Below are 16268 nucleotides of genomic sequence, written 5' to 3' on the forward strand. Positions count from 1 at the left end.
TTGCTAAAGAATCTGACTACACAAATAATGATGACACATGTATAACTTCTAGCCTAAGTGAAACATTTACAGATACTAATGACATGCACACATTTCTTATGAATCTATGGCTGAACAGTGAAACTATTTCTTTTGACAAGAACTTTAGAAAGATGCTTATTAATGTATGTGAAACTATATGTCCCTAGTGGTGGAAAAAGATGAGATATTTTATTTTTGAAAAGCTGAAGGATAAGTACTTCAATAGTATACAATGTGATTTGGATGAAAATTCTTGGCTATTTGAGATAACAGAGTGTACTAATGACAATTTTGTATCTTGTGCAAATTTTATAACTGTGACAAATAATACATATAATGGTATACCATATGATTCTGATAAGTATAGGCTTGGGGAAATTGAAAGTGATTTATTACATGAGGATACAGGTTCTGAGAAAAGCGATCAATTTTGCAGTACTTATATAAAACTTCAAATTGGGTCATGGATTGGTAAATGTTTAATTGATACAGGAAGTGCGATCTCGGGAATATCTGAAAGGTTAAGCAAGAAATTGGAAGTGGGGAAAGATTATGTTGAAATGCCAGTTGTTGGGGTAAAGATAAAAGGTGCTACTGGGAAGAGCAGTGACATTTTTAATTGAAGGCAAGTTGTTCACACATGGATGTTTTGTAATTCAGGAATTTAATTAGGATTTTCTTTTGGGTATGAATTGGATAGTAAAAGTAAATACAGCATTTGCTTGGGTTGGAAGAAAGCTTTTGATAGAAACTAGTGAAAGGGAATACATTCAGACAAATTTTGTGAACACACTTGGTGATCAGAGTAATGGAAATTCTGACAGTATAAATTTACTAAAAGAAAATAGATTGGAGAATATTAAAATTCATAGATTTGATACTGATGAAGTTGAATTTGGGAATTTAGTAAATTTGAAAATTTCAGAAACACAAAATTTATCTGGGGAACAAAAACAACAGTTAGAAAATCTGCTGTGGGAATACAGTGATGTTTTCAGTGACATACCTGGTAGGGTAGAGGGTTATCAGTGTGAGCTTCAGGTAAAACCTCATGAACCATTTTTCATAAAACCATACAGTATTGCAATATCAAAAAGACCTGCTGTTGAGAAAGAGCTGAAAAAGATGGAAGGATGTAATATAATAGAAAGGAGTATCAGTGCATATAATAATCCTCTAGTAGTTGTTTCAAAAGAAGATGGTGGAGTAAGATTGGTTTTGGACTCTAGACACTTAAACAAAATTTTGTTCATACAGGCAGACCATCCCGAAAATATTGATGAGTTATTCTATAAATTTACAGATATAAAATATATGTCAAGTTTGGATCTAACTTCGGGATTTCATCAGGTACCACTTTTGGTTAATTCTAGAAAATATACTGCTTTCTTGTACAATGGTAAGAGTTACCAATATTGTGTTGTGCCATTTGGGTTAAATTCTTCTGTTTCCGAATTTATAAGAGCTTTGGATCATGTACTGGGGCAAGAACTTGCATCTAAACTGATAATTTATGTAGATGACATTTTGGTTACAGGGCAAAATTGGGAGGGACATTTTTCGATTTTGAAGTCAGTTTGTGAAAAACTTAGAAAAGGGGGGGGGGGGGGGGGGATGACATTCAAATTAGAGAAATGTAAGTTTGCAGTTTCTGAATTAAAATTTTTGGGTCATGTTGCCACAGACAAGGGAATTTTGGCAGATCCAGAAAAAATTAAAGCAATTTCAGAAATTCCTATTCCTAAGACTAAAAAACAATTAAAGTCGTTCTTTGGGTTATGCGGTTTTTACTGAAAACATATAAGTGATCATAGTCTGAATGCACCATGTTTGAGTCAGTTACTTAAAAAAAACACTGTTTGGGTTTGGGATAAAAGTTGTCAGGAAGAGTTTGATAAAATTAAGCAAGAGTTGAGGAAGCAACACTTATTACACAGACCTGATTTTAATTTACCATTTTGTTTGAACACTGATAGCAGTAATTATGAGCTTGGAGCAGAGTTGCTTCAAGAAAGAGTAGAGAATGGAGTTAAGATACATTGTACCATAGCATTTGCAAGCAGAATGTTGCTCAAGCATGAAAAAATTATACAGTCACAGAGAAGGAAATTTTGGCAATTCATTGGGCTTTTACAAAATTTAGAATTTACCTTATTGGACATAAAACCATAGTATTTTCGGATCACAAAGCTTTGAGTTACTTACAAGAGTGCAAATTATACCACAGTAGATTGACCAGATGGGCAATATTTCTGCAACAGATTGATTTTGAAATCAAGCACATAAAAGGTTCTGAGAATGTAGTAGCTGATTCACTTTCAAGGTTACCAATTGCAGGAGAAAAGGAGGTTTTTGAAAAAGAGGAGGAAAAGCAATTTAAAATTAGATACTTGAAAGGGGTGGAAAATGAGAAAACAATTAGAACTATGTGTAACAAAATTAGGAAAAATCAAAATTTAGATCAAAATTGGAAATTACTCAAAGAATGTTTAGGCAAGAATGGGTATGAGAAACTTGATAAATTTTACAAATAACATAAGGGGATTTTATTTCGGAGAACAGATGTAGGTTCTGATAGTTGGAAACTGTGTTGGCCAGAGGCAGATGCTGAAAAGCTGATTATTTACATACATGAAAGTTTTGGTCATTGTGGGATACAGAAGTGCATTCAAAAGATACAAGGAAACGTTTATTTTTACAATATTGGAAAGAAGGTAAAAAAAAGAATTGGCAACCTGTGACAAATGTCAGAGAGTTAAAGTGAGCAATCAAAGACGTGGTGGAGAGATGCAAAACATTATTCCGGAAAAACCTTTAGATCTTATCACTCTGGACTTATATGGAATGTTACCAAATACCAAAGAGTAAAGGTGGTCACTGTTACATATTTGTTATGGTAGATGTATTTTCAAAATTAATTAAACTATATCCAGTGAAAAAAGCTACTAGCCATGAAATTATAATAAAAATTGAAAGAGATTATTTCGCACAGGTGGGTAAACCAAGAGCTATATTATCAGATAATGGTTCACAGTTCACCTCTAAAATTTGGAAAAAGTTTATTGAAAGATCAAAATTGAAAAATATACTTATATCTGTTTATTCTCCATCCACCAATCCTGCAGAAAGATATATGAGGGAAATTGGGAGACTTTGCAGAACCTATTGTAGCCATAAACATCCAACCTGGTTTGACCACAATCGAAATTTTGAAGATCTTATGAATAGCCTACAACATAGTTGCACAGGATTTTCACCGTATGAGATAATGTTTAATATCAGACCTCCAAATCTTGTATCAAAACTTATTGAATTTCCTAAATGTACATCTTTAACCATGCAAGAGAGACAGAATATTGTCAGGGAAACTATGAGGAAACAAGGGGAAAAAAGGAATAAAAGACATAACAATAGGGTAAAATTAACCACTTTCAAAATTGGGGATCTTGTTCTGGTCAAATCTCATGAAAAATCAAAAATGTTAACTTCAGAAATTAAAAAATTCTTTGATATCTGTATTGGGCCTTTTGAAGTCGTAGAAAATCCACATCCTAATGCTTATCGTTTGGTATACCCTAAGTCAAAGAAATTATTTGGTCTCAGGAATGTTGTCTCTTTGAAACTATATAAACAGAAATCATAATTTCAAAATTTAAATAACCTATTATCATCTAAAACAAAAGTACTCCACTGGAATGTGCTTGCTGGAACAAAATACCTGTACAACCAAGTATGTATATTTGCATGTATAAATTAATAATTTGAAGTCACATGTTAATTGAAACTGATGAAAAAACACTGTTGTAACAAAGAATGAGAGAAAGATTTATTTTTACTTTTTTTACAAAAAAAAGTCTCCATAGTGATCATTTCTGAATTTTTCTAATTTTTGGAAGCTAAGTCTTCCCTGTGGGTGACGGCATGCATGTGAGGACATGCATGCAAAGGTATAAGTTTCAAAACCAATTTTAGATAAAGCCTCATGATATATGAGCAATTTATTGTTCTTTATACTGATGTTGTGGGGAGCGAAAGTACTCTTCACAAGAATGTGACTTGTAGTAATACCGTAGTAGAGGCGCAAGTGTACATAAATAATTGTAAAAAAAAAAATTAGATAATACTGACGTATCTTTAGCTGTACTAAAAGAAAGAAAAGCATAAGAAAAAATATATATATATAAAATTCAAAAAGAAAATCATGAGCAAATATATATACAGGGTGAGTCACCTAACGTTACCGCTGGATATATTTCGTAAACCACATCAAATACTGACGAATCGATTCCACAGACCGAACGTGAGGAGAGGGGCTAGTGTAATTGGTTAATACAAACCATAAAAAAATGCACGGAAGTATGTTTTTTAACACAAACCTATGTTTTTTTAAATGGAACCCCATTAGTTTTGTTAGCACATCTGAACATATAAACAAATACATAATCAGTGCAGTTTGTTGCATTGTAAAATGTTAATTACATCCGGAGATATTGTAACCTAAAGTTGACGCTTGAGTACCACTCCTCCGCTGTTCGATCGTGCGTATCGGAGAGCACCGAATTACGTAGGGATCCAAAGGGAACGGTGATGGACCTTAGGTACAGAAGAGACTGGAACAGCACATTACGTCCACATGCTAACACCTTTTTGTTGGTCTTTTTCACTGACGCACATGTACATTACCATGAGGGGTGAGGTACACGTACACACGTGGTTTCCGTTTTCAATTACGTAGTGGAATAGTGTGTGTCCCGACATGTCAGGCCTATAGATGTTCAATGTGGTGGCCATCATTTGCTGCACACAATTGCAATCTCTGGCGTAATGAATGTCGTACACGCCGCAGTACATCTGGTGTAATGTCGTCGCAGGCTGTCACAATACGTTGTTTCATATCCTCTGGGGTTGTAGGCACATCACGGTACACATTCTCCTTTAATGTACCCCACAAAAAGAAGTCCAGAGGTGTAAGATCAGGAGAACGAGCTGGCCAATTTATGCGTCCTCCACGTCCTATGAAACGCCCGTCGAACGTGTACCTCACCTCATGGTAATGTACAAGTGCGTCAGTGAAAAAGACCAATAAAAAGGTGTTAGCATGTGGACGTCATGTGCTGTTCCAGTCTCTTCTGTACCTAAGGTCCATCACTGTTCCCTTTGCATCCCTACGTAATTCGGTGCTCTCCGATACACACGATCGAACAGCGGATGAGTGGTACTCAAGTGTCAACTTTAGGTTACAATATCTCCGGATGTAATTGACATTTTACAATGCAACAAACGGCACTGGTTACGTATTTGTTTATATGTTCAGATGTGCTAACAAAACTAATGGGGTTCCATTTTAAAAAATGTAGGTTTGTGTTAAAAAACATACTTCCGTGCAATTTTTTATGGTTTGTATTAACCAATTACACTAGCCCCTCTCCTCACGTTCGGTCTGTGGAATCGATTCGTCAGTATTTGATGTGGTTTACGAAATATATCCAGCGGTAATGTTAGGTGACTCACCCTGTGCTTGTGTCTGTATATGTGTGGATGGATATGTGTGTGTGTGCGAGTGTATACCCGTCCTTTTTTCCCCCTAAGGTAAGTCTTTCCGCTCCCGGGATTGGAATGACTCCTTACCTTCTCCCTTAAAACCCATATCCTTTCATCTTTCCCTCTCCTTCCCTCTTTCCTGATGAGGCAACAGTTTGTTGCGAAAGTTTGAATTTTGTGTGTATGTTTGTGTTCGTTTGTGTGTCTGTCGACCTGCCAGCACTTTCATTTGGTAAGTCACATCATCTTTGTTTTTAGATATATTTTTCCTACGTGGAATGTTTCCCTCTATTATAACCATATATATATATATATATATATATATATATATATATATATATATATATATATATATATATGACACACACAAAATAAAAAAACATGAGTAAAAAAATACATTAAAAAAATTCAAAAAGAAAATCAGAAGTAAAAATATATAAAAGGCAAATATATAGAAAAAAACACTACAGTATATATGTCCAGTATCATTTTTATTGTACAATATGTAAGCAAAATGAAATTAACATTAATATGGGGAACAAAAAATTTAATTATGAGAACCAGTTGGCACAGTGTGACCAAAGAAGTGGTTGTAGATATCTTATTCTAGCAAATGAGTTTTATCTTACTATTATTTTCAATCTGTATGCTGTATTTTAGAATATTTCTCATGTATGTTTTATGCCATGTATATTTCTCATGTTAAATAATTTCTTTACTTGAATTTTTTTGTGTATGAGATTGATGGGGAAGGATCATTGCAACAACAGCCAGTAACAAGTCCACAGATTCAAAGAGACCAAATTTGGAAGAGGTTATCAGACTGCATCATTAATGTACTAATTGTGTAATACAGATCCATTACTGAGTGTGGTCGGGATTTTGTTGTATATGTTCATAACAACAAAAGCCCTGGGGAGCAGTTGTAATGGATCTGGGAGATGTGTTATTTTCTACTGGATTTGTCGATACCAAATTTAATGAGGGAAGTTGTAAATGTTTTCTTATATTTTTGTCAGAATTTTTTTTTAATTGTAATTTGCCTTATTTTATGCTAATTTACTTATATTTTTGAGAGTGACAGCATATTGATTACTATTAGTAGATGTGATGAAGAATATCAAAGAGACTGATTACAAGTGGAAGCTTGTGTGTTGTGTAAAATGTCTTTGACGCAGGAGTCGTCTTTGACTGTAGTCAGTCGGCAGTGAACTCTTGGTGCGTGTTGATGGTAGAACAATGTGCAGGTCGGCGTTAAAAATATTTGCTAGTGAACAGGAAAAAATGAATTATGTTACTACTTTTTTTATATAAACTTTAAGAAGAAACCACATTCGAAGAAATGGTATTTGAAGCACCAAAAATGAGGGAAACGCATTGAACCAGGTCATTTCTGCAGCCGACGAAACTGCATTGTGGAATCATACCACCACTAGACGACTGAAGCCAAGACAAATATCGTCTTGTAAACATTTCACGGAAAAGGTACTGTCACGAAATATGCTAAATACAGTATATAAAAATAGTGAGCATATTTCAATGGGAAAGAAGCATACTAGGTACAAGTTGAAATTTTAACTTCAAGTTACCAGCTATGCAAAGGAACATAGGAAACTGGAAGCTGAAGGCACATTTGATGTTGACGAAAAAAAACGTTCATTGGTGGTGCACAACAGAACAGAAACTCGTAAATCCTTCAAAAAGTGAGTATGCATTTTAAGCATAAAAGTATGAATGTCCAGATGTTGAAAACTTGCTCAATTTTGCAATCCAAAATAGGAAATGTGGATATGCTGTACAACAGAAATGATTCTAATTGCAGGTTGCAAAATAGCACACAGAAGAAATAGTTTTCCAGTAGGATTTGAAGTTTTGCATGGGTAGGTTTGGCAATTTATGCAGCAAAATAATTTGTTTGTTGTAGAACTACAATTGCGCAAAAACTGCCTCAAACTCGTGAAGACAGTTTATTATCTTTCCAGCATTACGTAATCTGACTCTGACATGAAAATTGTTGTTTACCTTCCCAAGTAGTGAATGTAGAGCAATCACCGGTATACCTTGATATTCCAAGCAGCACTACAGTAAATAACTTAAGTGAACATAGTGTACAAATACGAACATTTGGTGCTGAAAAGCAGCGGTGCAGAGTGATGTTAAGCATTATAGCTGATGGAAGAAAATTGCTACCATATGTGGTTTTTTAATCACAAAACCCTCCCCAAGGGAGAAAGCTTCCCACCTGGTATCATTCTAAGAGCTTGCGACGGTGAGTGGATGACAAGAGGAAATGGTCCTAGATTGGATTTCAGTAGTTTGGAATAAGTGGCCAGGAGCTCTTCTTCGTTCAAAATCATTGCTGGTGTTGGACAGTTTTCATGGGCACACTGGTGACTGAGTGAAACGGAATCTGAAAGAAGGAAACTGTGACTTAGTTACTATTCCCAGCAGCATGAGAGGTGTGTTGCAGCCTTTGGCTGTATGTATAAATTATCCAACTTTGGTGCCAGGTGACCATTTGCAATGTTCTTCGGAGTCGATAGAGTGCCATTGGATTTTGACCGCTGGACGAACTATATGGGAAGAACTTATAATTAGAAGTTTTAAAAAAACCAGAACTTCCAATCATCTAGATGTGACTGAAGATGACCTTTATGGCAGTAGATCTGAGCAACATTCTGGCTCATCTAACAAGGATGAAGATTCATATGCTGGTGATGCTGAGAAGTGATTGTGCTTAATTTGGGTTAAATAGTATGGAGTAAATCGGACCAACTGTGTAAAGTTTTTATGTGTTCAGATTTATGTACTTTTAGTTATATATTTTCAGCAAAAGCCATAAAAAATTATCGTTACTGGTAATTGTTCAATTTTGGGTGAATTTTGCCTCCATCTGTCTAAACTAGATTGAGTACAATTCTTCATTTAAGTTGCCATGGAGTTGGCAAATGCTATACACCTGTTAAAGGTATTTGAACTCCATATTTGCAATTACTAAAAATGTGGAAGCAGATAACATATCCAGATGTAAGCAGAAATCAGACAAAAATGCCTCACTGACAATGTTTTCAATAAATAAAATGAAACATGTGAAGTAAAATATATGTATCTCTAGAAGCAGGAAAATGGCTTTCTAATACATTTAATAATAAATATGATGTATGCAGTCACTGCTACATATTTTATAACAAACCGTAGCTCCATCGAACACATCATAAAATTTAACCCCATAAAATTCAAATACATATAACATTTCTGTGGTTTGGGATTCTTATGTTAAGTACATCTGCTTCTGTTTACAAGCATGTGTTGAACTCTATGTTGGCTGCACTGTAACAGTTGTTGGTGCCAACTGACGCCATTTGATTTATACAGAAACATCTACTCTCATCAGTCGGTGTGCATTTCAAGGGCAAAATTGCAAATATCCAGACGTGGAAACGAAGTTCCTTGTCTTTTTTGAGAGCAGCTATTGTATCAAGTTTTTCTACACACACGATACATGCACTTGTCATTTTGAAATTGATGAGTTATGATTTGAGGGCAGGAATTCCAAATTATAGCATGCGCCATGATTTTTCAAGCCAAAGTTTAGGGAAGAAAAGTGTGACCTATATTCATGCAAATATGGTACATCTATTACAATGTCTCAGTGATGTTGCAGCTGTATAAATAACTAATGTTTAACGTCAGATAGCTTAATTATCACCAGCAGTCTTTTGTACATCGTGGTTGAAAAATACCAACAGCCCTGCCAGCTTCTTTCACCATCCAAAGTAGTACAGCTTCCATGATTTGAATGAAAAGTGATAACAAATGGTTTACTTGAGCATCAGAATTATCTGGTAATAATTAAGTGTACTAATCAATAAAGGTTAAATAAAAAAAAGAGTAATTCAGTATATTAGCAAGACTCACCATACTTGTTACAAGTAGAGGGTTACTGCAAGAAATATCTACATTAAGGCCATAATCCCAACCAAGAGTGCACATCAGCAGAGCACCAAATGTGCTCCATAAGGAGATTCCACCCTGTTCCCAAGCTACAGCCATAGCACAGCCATCTGGTGTCCAACGAATACATTTCACAGGTCCAGGCAAACCTGGATAATCTTTATTTGACAACATAATATGATGTGACACTTCCAAACCACCAGTGCTTTCATCAATACAATATACAACAGCCTGGGAACTGAAACAACAGAATACATGCAAATTTAATGTCAATGCCATTTTTAATATACAAAGGATGGGATATCATTCAAAGTATTTAATACATCTAAAAACAAAGATGATGTGACTTACCGAACGAAAGCGCTGGCAGGTCGATAGACACACAAACAAACACAAACACACACACAAAATTCAAGCTTTCGCAACAAACTGTTGCCTCATCAGGAAAGAGGGAAGGAGAGGGAAAGACGAGAGGATGTGGGTTTTAAGGGAGAGGGTAAGGAGTCATTCCAATCCCGGGAGCGGAAAGACTTACCTTAGGGGGAAAAAAGGACGGGTACACACTCGCACACACACACATATCCATCCACACATATACAGACACAAGCAGACATATTTAAAGACCAAATTATTTATTAAGACCAAAGTATTTAATACATTATGTTAGGTTCTGTAGTAATAGCATGACAATTTATATCAAAATTATTAAGATAGTCCAGGATTTGACTTCTCTGTCGGCCACAAAGTAGGAACTCCTGGTGTATATTAATGCCAAGTTGGTAACCACAACTAATTAAGGAAAAGAGCAGAAAAGTAAGACAGTATGAAAAATCTTACTTTCTCCTTCCAAACACAATGAGTCGGTACTTGTGATTAACACTAGCACACGTGGCATCTTCTAAGCTTTGGGCCCAAATACCTTGCACCTGCTGTAAGGACAAAGAAGCATCCAATTATGTCTTGCATATCAGTTTTACTTTTTTTATGATAATACAAACTAAAACAAAATTCTAATGTAATGTCTCAAAATAATATTAACTTAAATGCTGAACAACATAGAAATAGTACTCATTAAAAGCAACAAACATCTTTCAAGAGAAAACATACAGGAATGTATCAAACTGCCCACACTAAATCTCAAGCTTTCAAGACTCTTTCTTCAGAAACTATAGAGCATAAAATGGAAAACCAAATATTTAGAAGATTAGTGTGTTCACTTAGAAATATCGGTCAAATGAGGATCTGAGGTAGCATACAGAAGAAGCAGAACAATAAAATGTAATTGATACGATTCTGATTCCCCATCTTCAATCAAAGAATTAATTCTCTGACTGGTGCAGACAAGTTAGCATGTGGAGAGTGGTGGAGTTTGAAAAGTTGAGGACATTTTTAAACATGGCCTCTGGCTTTTTTTCTTAACTGCTGTGTTTACACATCCTATTCTGCAAATCCTCTCACTGCTGTGGACAACTTACTTATATATCTAGCTTATTACTGACACAGAGAGAAACATCATGGAATAAAAATTAATTTCAACGAAAATTTTCCAATATATGTAAGCATCTTAACATAAATGAGGTCAGCTACAAATGACAAATGAATCGCAATACGACGGCTAGAGTTTGAAATGCACATTATGCCATCCGTAACGTTCACTATGCATGGCTGCATAAGTTTGGCAGTCAACAATTGTGGCACTATTAATCAGGTAATGCCATCCACCACAGCAATGTTGTACCACAGTGGATGGGAAAAATCAGTTTTTAATTGTCTTGAGGCCAACAATGGTTTCTAACTGTTGAGGGTCTGTCGCAAGGTGTGTTCAGTATGCCGTCCACCATTTTCTGCCTCAAGTTGAAATCAAGAAACAGTATGTTCTAAAAGAGATCAAAGTGTCTTTGGGGTCATGTCCAGAATGTTGCACAATGCATGTTTTCAATTCAGCTACATATGTAACTGGCCGGTGTGGAGTTGCTAGTCTCCCATCGGGCACCTTCCCAGGTGCTGGATTAGGGAACGTTCACCAGATATGGTGGAAACCGGGAAAATAAAATACCCGGGGTGGACCAAAAATTGCAAAACAACAACTGCTGCCTTGCAGTTGGGAGTTGTGTCTCCAAAGGTTAAGGGAAGAAAACCCTGATTAGAAATCACCCGTCCCCCGGTAGGGGTTAGACGCAGGGTTGACAGCCTGCTCTGTAAATAACAATTGTTGCGAAACTTCTACAAAGTGAAGTCGGACGGATGAAGGAAGACAGACCTGGCATGGAAAACGACGAAGAGGATGGAATACAGGTAAATGACAGAGGGAAAATAAGGGAGAAGAGAAATATAAGGCGTAGATCAGATCTATGTATTGGTACTTGGAATGTGTGATTCCTATATCTACCAGTAGCTCTGAAAGTAATGCTGGATCAAATAATGAATCTGAAGCAAAGTATAATAGCACTACAAGAAATTAGATGGACAGGGAGTGGAGTTTTACAAAAGAAAGAGGCGAATATATTCTATAGCTGCAGCGAAAGAAATCATGAGCTGGGGACAGGATTTGTTGTACACCATCAATTAAAGCATTTGGTAATAGGGTTTACTTCCATTAGTCCAAGATTATCAACACTCAGGATAAAGGGGAAATTCTTTAACTATTCCATAATTAATGCCCATGCACCAACAGAAGAGTCCGAAGAAGAAGAGAACGAAGTATTCTATGAATCTTTGGAAAGAGTATATGATGAGTGCCCAGGCCATGATATTAAAATAATAGCCAGAGACCTAAACGCTCAGGTGGGAAAAGAACAGATTTATAGACCGATAATTGGCCCCCACTGCAAACATGCAACAAGTAATGAGAAGGGAACAAGGCTTATACTGTTCGCAGCATCTGGAAACATGGTAATAGGATCAACATTGTTCCCACATAAAGAAATACATCAGAGAACATGGAACTCACCGGACGGAAACACAGTAAACAGATCGACCATGTGATGACAGATTTGAGACACAAATCGGACCTATTGGACGTGAGGAGCCTCAGAGACCCAAACATAGATACAGATCATTTTCTGGTATGGGCACGGGTGAGGGCAAGGATATCTAACGCAGCGAAAGGAGTCTGACCCAGGGCACAGAAATATAATATAACAACCTTAGAATCAGTGGAAGTTAGAGAACAGCAGGAGAAGATAACTCGGATTCTGGAAAATGGAGAATATAAAAATATCGAAGATAAGTGGGAAGCGATAAAAAAGAGAACATCGGCAAGAGAGATACTTGGAGTTGGGACAAGACAAGTAAGACCATCATGGTTTGATAATGAATGCGAAATGGTAACTGAAGAAAAGAACAAAACATATAGGACATTGTGATCACATTGTACGAGGAGGATATAAGAAGAATACAAAGAAAAATGGAGGATTGAAAAGAGGACTCACCAAAGAAAAAAGAGAGAATGGATGAAAGAAAGTGTCAAATGAATGGAGCTCATGAGAAGCAAAAATTAAATAAGAAAATTCTATAGAGAGGTGAATGCCGCACGGAAGCCTTTTGATAGTGAAACAAGCTTATTAAAAGATGAGACAGGGAATATAATAAGTGAAGAGAAGGGAATATGCGAAAGATGGTGCAGGTATTTTGATAGTGTGCTAGACCCTAGAATAACTATACCAGGTAATCCAGCAGAAACGAATGGGGAAGAGGACCCAGACAACAACACTACCCCACCAAGTATAGAAGTGAAAACTGTCATGAAGAAATTGAAAAACAACAAGGTGGTAGGGACAGATGGTATTCCAGCAGAACTGTTTAAGCGAGGAGGCAAAGAGCTGAAACGAAGCCTTCTGAAAATGGTCACCAGAGTATGGGAAGGGGAGAAAATGCCCTAAAGATGGAAAGAGGGTATCATATGTCCCATATATAAGAAAGGAGATAAGATGGAGTGTGGCAATTACAGAGGGATCACACTACTTAATTTGGGATATAAAATATTCTCTAATATACTATTCGACAGAATACTCTGAATCATACAGAGGGAGACGGGGCCATACCAATGCGGATTCCTTCCCGGGAAGTCAACTATAGATCAAATATTAACCTTAAGACAAATCCTGGAAAAAAACAAACGAATAGGGGGTTGGCACGCATCACCTCTTTATAGATTTCAAAGCAGCTTATGATAGCATAAATAGAGAGCAGTTATATCAAGCTCTAGATGAACTGGGAATCTCAAGAAAGTTGGTAAGGCTGGTGAGAATGACAATGAGCGAAACACAAGGTAGTATAAGAATAGGAGGAATGATGTCCACTACACTGAGTATTAAAAACGGAGTGCGAAAAGGGGATGCATTGGCATGTCTTCCCTTTAATGCTGCCCTGGAGAAGGTGATGAGAAACTCAGACCTTCTGAACGGGGGAACAATCTTCTATAAATCAGTGCAGATACCAGCCTACGCAGATGACATAGATATAATAGAAAGACCCCAAAAAGCAATGGAAGAGACATTTACAGCTCTCGAACAGGCTAGTAGGAACATGGGGTTAATTATTAATGAACGAAAAACAAAATATATGGTAGCTGGAAAAGCACATAGAGAAAATATGCCAAATACAACAACAATGGGCAATTGTATGTTCGAGAGAGTTGAACATTTCAAGTAACTGGGCTCGACAGTTACGCATCTAAATGATACCTCCTAAGACATTAAGCAGAGATTAATACTAGCCAATAGAGCCTATTTTGCCCTAACAAGACTTCTATCCTCAAGGCTCCTGGCTCGTACCACTAAATTAACTATCTACAAATCACTTACATGACCAGTGCTTACATATGCCTCTGAAGCCTGGACATTAACAACTAAAGATATTGAAACACTGGATGCATTTGAAAGAAAGGTACTCAGACGAATTATCAGCCCAATCTGTGAAAGAGGAAGACGGAGGAGGAGATACAACCATGAGTTGTATATCATATACAAAGACCACTCCATCAGAAGGATAGTGAAATCATACAGACTGAGGTGGGCAGGGCATGTGGCTCGCATGAATGATACAGAAGTACCAAAAAGAATATTACAAGGAAAGCCAGGAAGGCAGAGAGGATGTGGTCGACCAAGAGCCAGGTAGGAAGATGGCGTAATCGAAGATCTTAGGAAGCTGGGCTATAGAAACTGGAGATTACTGGCAAAGGACTGAGAGAAATGGAAGGAAAGTGTAGAAAAGGCCAAGGCTCATCACGAGCCGTAGAGCCAATAAACAAGAAGAAGAAGAAGAAGAAGAAGAAGAAGAAGAAGAAGACATTCGTAACTGGAGCACTGAACACAAGATCTTTCAGATAACCCCATAGCCAGAAGTCACACCGATTAAGATCAGGTGATCTGGCCAGCTAAGCTGAAGGGAAATTACAGCTGATAATTCTAGCATTACTGAAATGCCTCACCAGAAGCCACATCACTGCATGTGCACAATGTGCAGAGGACAGTCATCTTGCATAAATATCATCATACCCATATCCTCATGGTGTTGAAGGACTGGAATGACATTGGTGTGCAAAAGGCTCTTATAGCATTTACCAGTGAGTGTACACACCTTTGCAGAGTGAAGTGGTACCATTTGATATGCATGCGGTTTTGCTGTTACCCATATTCTGCAGTTCTGAGTATTGACATGTCCTTGAGGATCGAAAAGGGCTTCGTCTACCCACAGAATGTTCCATGGTCATCACTGTCTACTGACGTGCAAGCAAGAAATTTCAGAACGAATGTTTGTCTTGCTGGCAGGTCAGCAGGAAGCAACTCCTGAACATGGGTGACTTTTAATGCATAGCAATGCAGGACATTTCATAGGATTTTACACACCGTGCTAACAGGTATGTCCAGTGTTCAGGCAATTCCCCATGCACTGCATGTTTGCACACCACTGCTTGACCCCTCTTGCAACACTGTGGCCCCATCTTCAACAAACATCAAATCAACTACTTTCCTCCCTCTGATTCATTGGGCTTCTAAAGAACCTGTCCTTTCAAATCAAATTTTGTAATTATTTTCTCCAGACCCTTAGCAGACATTGAACAAATGCCTTTTTTCATACTCTTGAGTGTCTGGTACTTTTGCAGGGCTATTTGTGCATAGTCATGGTTCTTGTAAAAGAGCTTTACCATCAGCGCACAATCCTTCGTAGAGACAGTCATTCTGGGCATCTCATGCGTAAACTGAGGAATAGTCGAGTGTCGTGTGTCTGTTGGTGTACATGTTGTGACGCTTACAGTACCATCTATTGGTCAAATTTTCATTAATTTTTTTTATCCATGATGCTTCCCATTGCATCAATAATATGCTGTTCAAATCTGACATCATTCTCAGCAGTGGTTCTCTTTCTACTGGATTTTGAAGCTGAAACTTTAATTATGGACATCCTGTATTTACCATACAATATACATACCACTTTGCATGCTATCATTTGCAGAAAAACCTTGTTCCACTATTTTGAACTTTTTATGAAATATGACAATTGTTATGACCACATGATTCTTAGTGCACAGGGACAGAATTGGGTACACCGTGTACGTCAGTTGGATGAGTATAAAAACCAATAACTCAAGAACAAAACTAATGTTCTCAATTTTCAATAAAATTTTGATATCTTACCTACATTTCATACACTTCAATGTATGAGCTACAATCAACCATGCGCAAAATCCACTCAATGCGTTTTACCTCTGCAAACACTTTAAAATTTCATATAATGCTTTTCTCAATTTG

At 36.9% G+C, this 16268-nt stretch overlaps 1 protein-coding gene across 1 annotated transcript in view; it reads right to left on the reverse strand.

Annotated features, from left to right (window-relative positions):
- Positions 1-16268, reverse strand: part of LOC126263131 (guanine nucleotide exchange factor subunit Rich) — a 321707-nt gene that overhangs the window by 237146 nt on the left and 68293 nt on the right. Inside the window, exons 6-7 of the mRNA XM_049960154.1 lie at positions 10354-10445; positions 9481-9754 (exon numbers count right to left, since the gene is read on the reverse strand). Of these exons, the coding sequence (XP_049816111.1) occupies positions 9481-9754; positions 10354-10445 (366 nt within the window). The remainder of the gene's footprint in view (positions 1-9480; positions 9755-10353; positions 10446-16268) is intronic.

Source organism: Schistocerca nitens, chromosome 6, assembly GCF_023898315.1.
Source record: "Schistocerca nitens isolate TAMUIC-IGC-003100 chromosome 6, iqSchNite1.1, whole genome shotgun sequence".
In the NCBI taxonomy this organism is placed as follows: Eukaryota; Metazoa; Arthropoda; class Insecta; order Orthoptera; family Acrididae; genus Schistocerca; species Schistocerca nitens.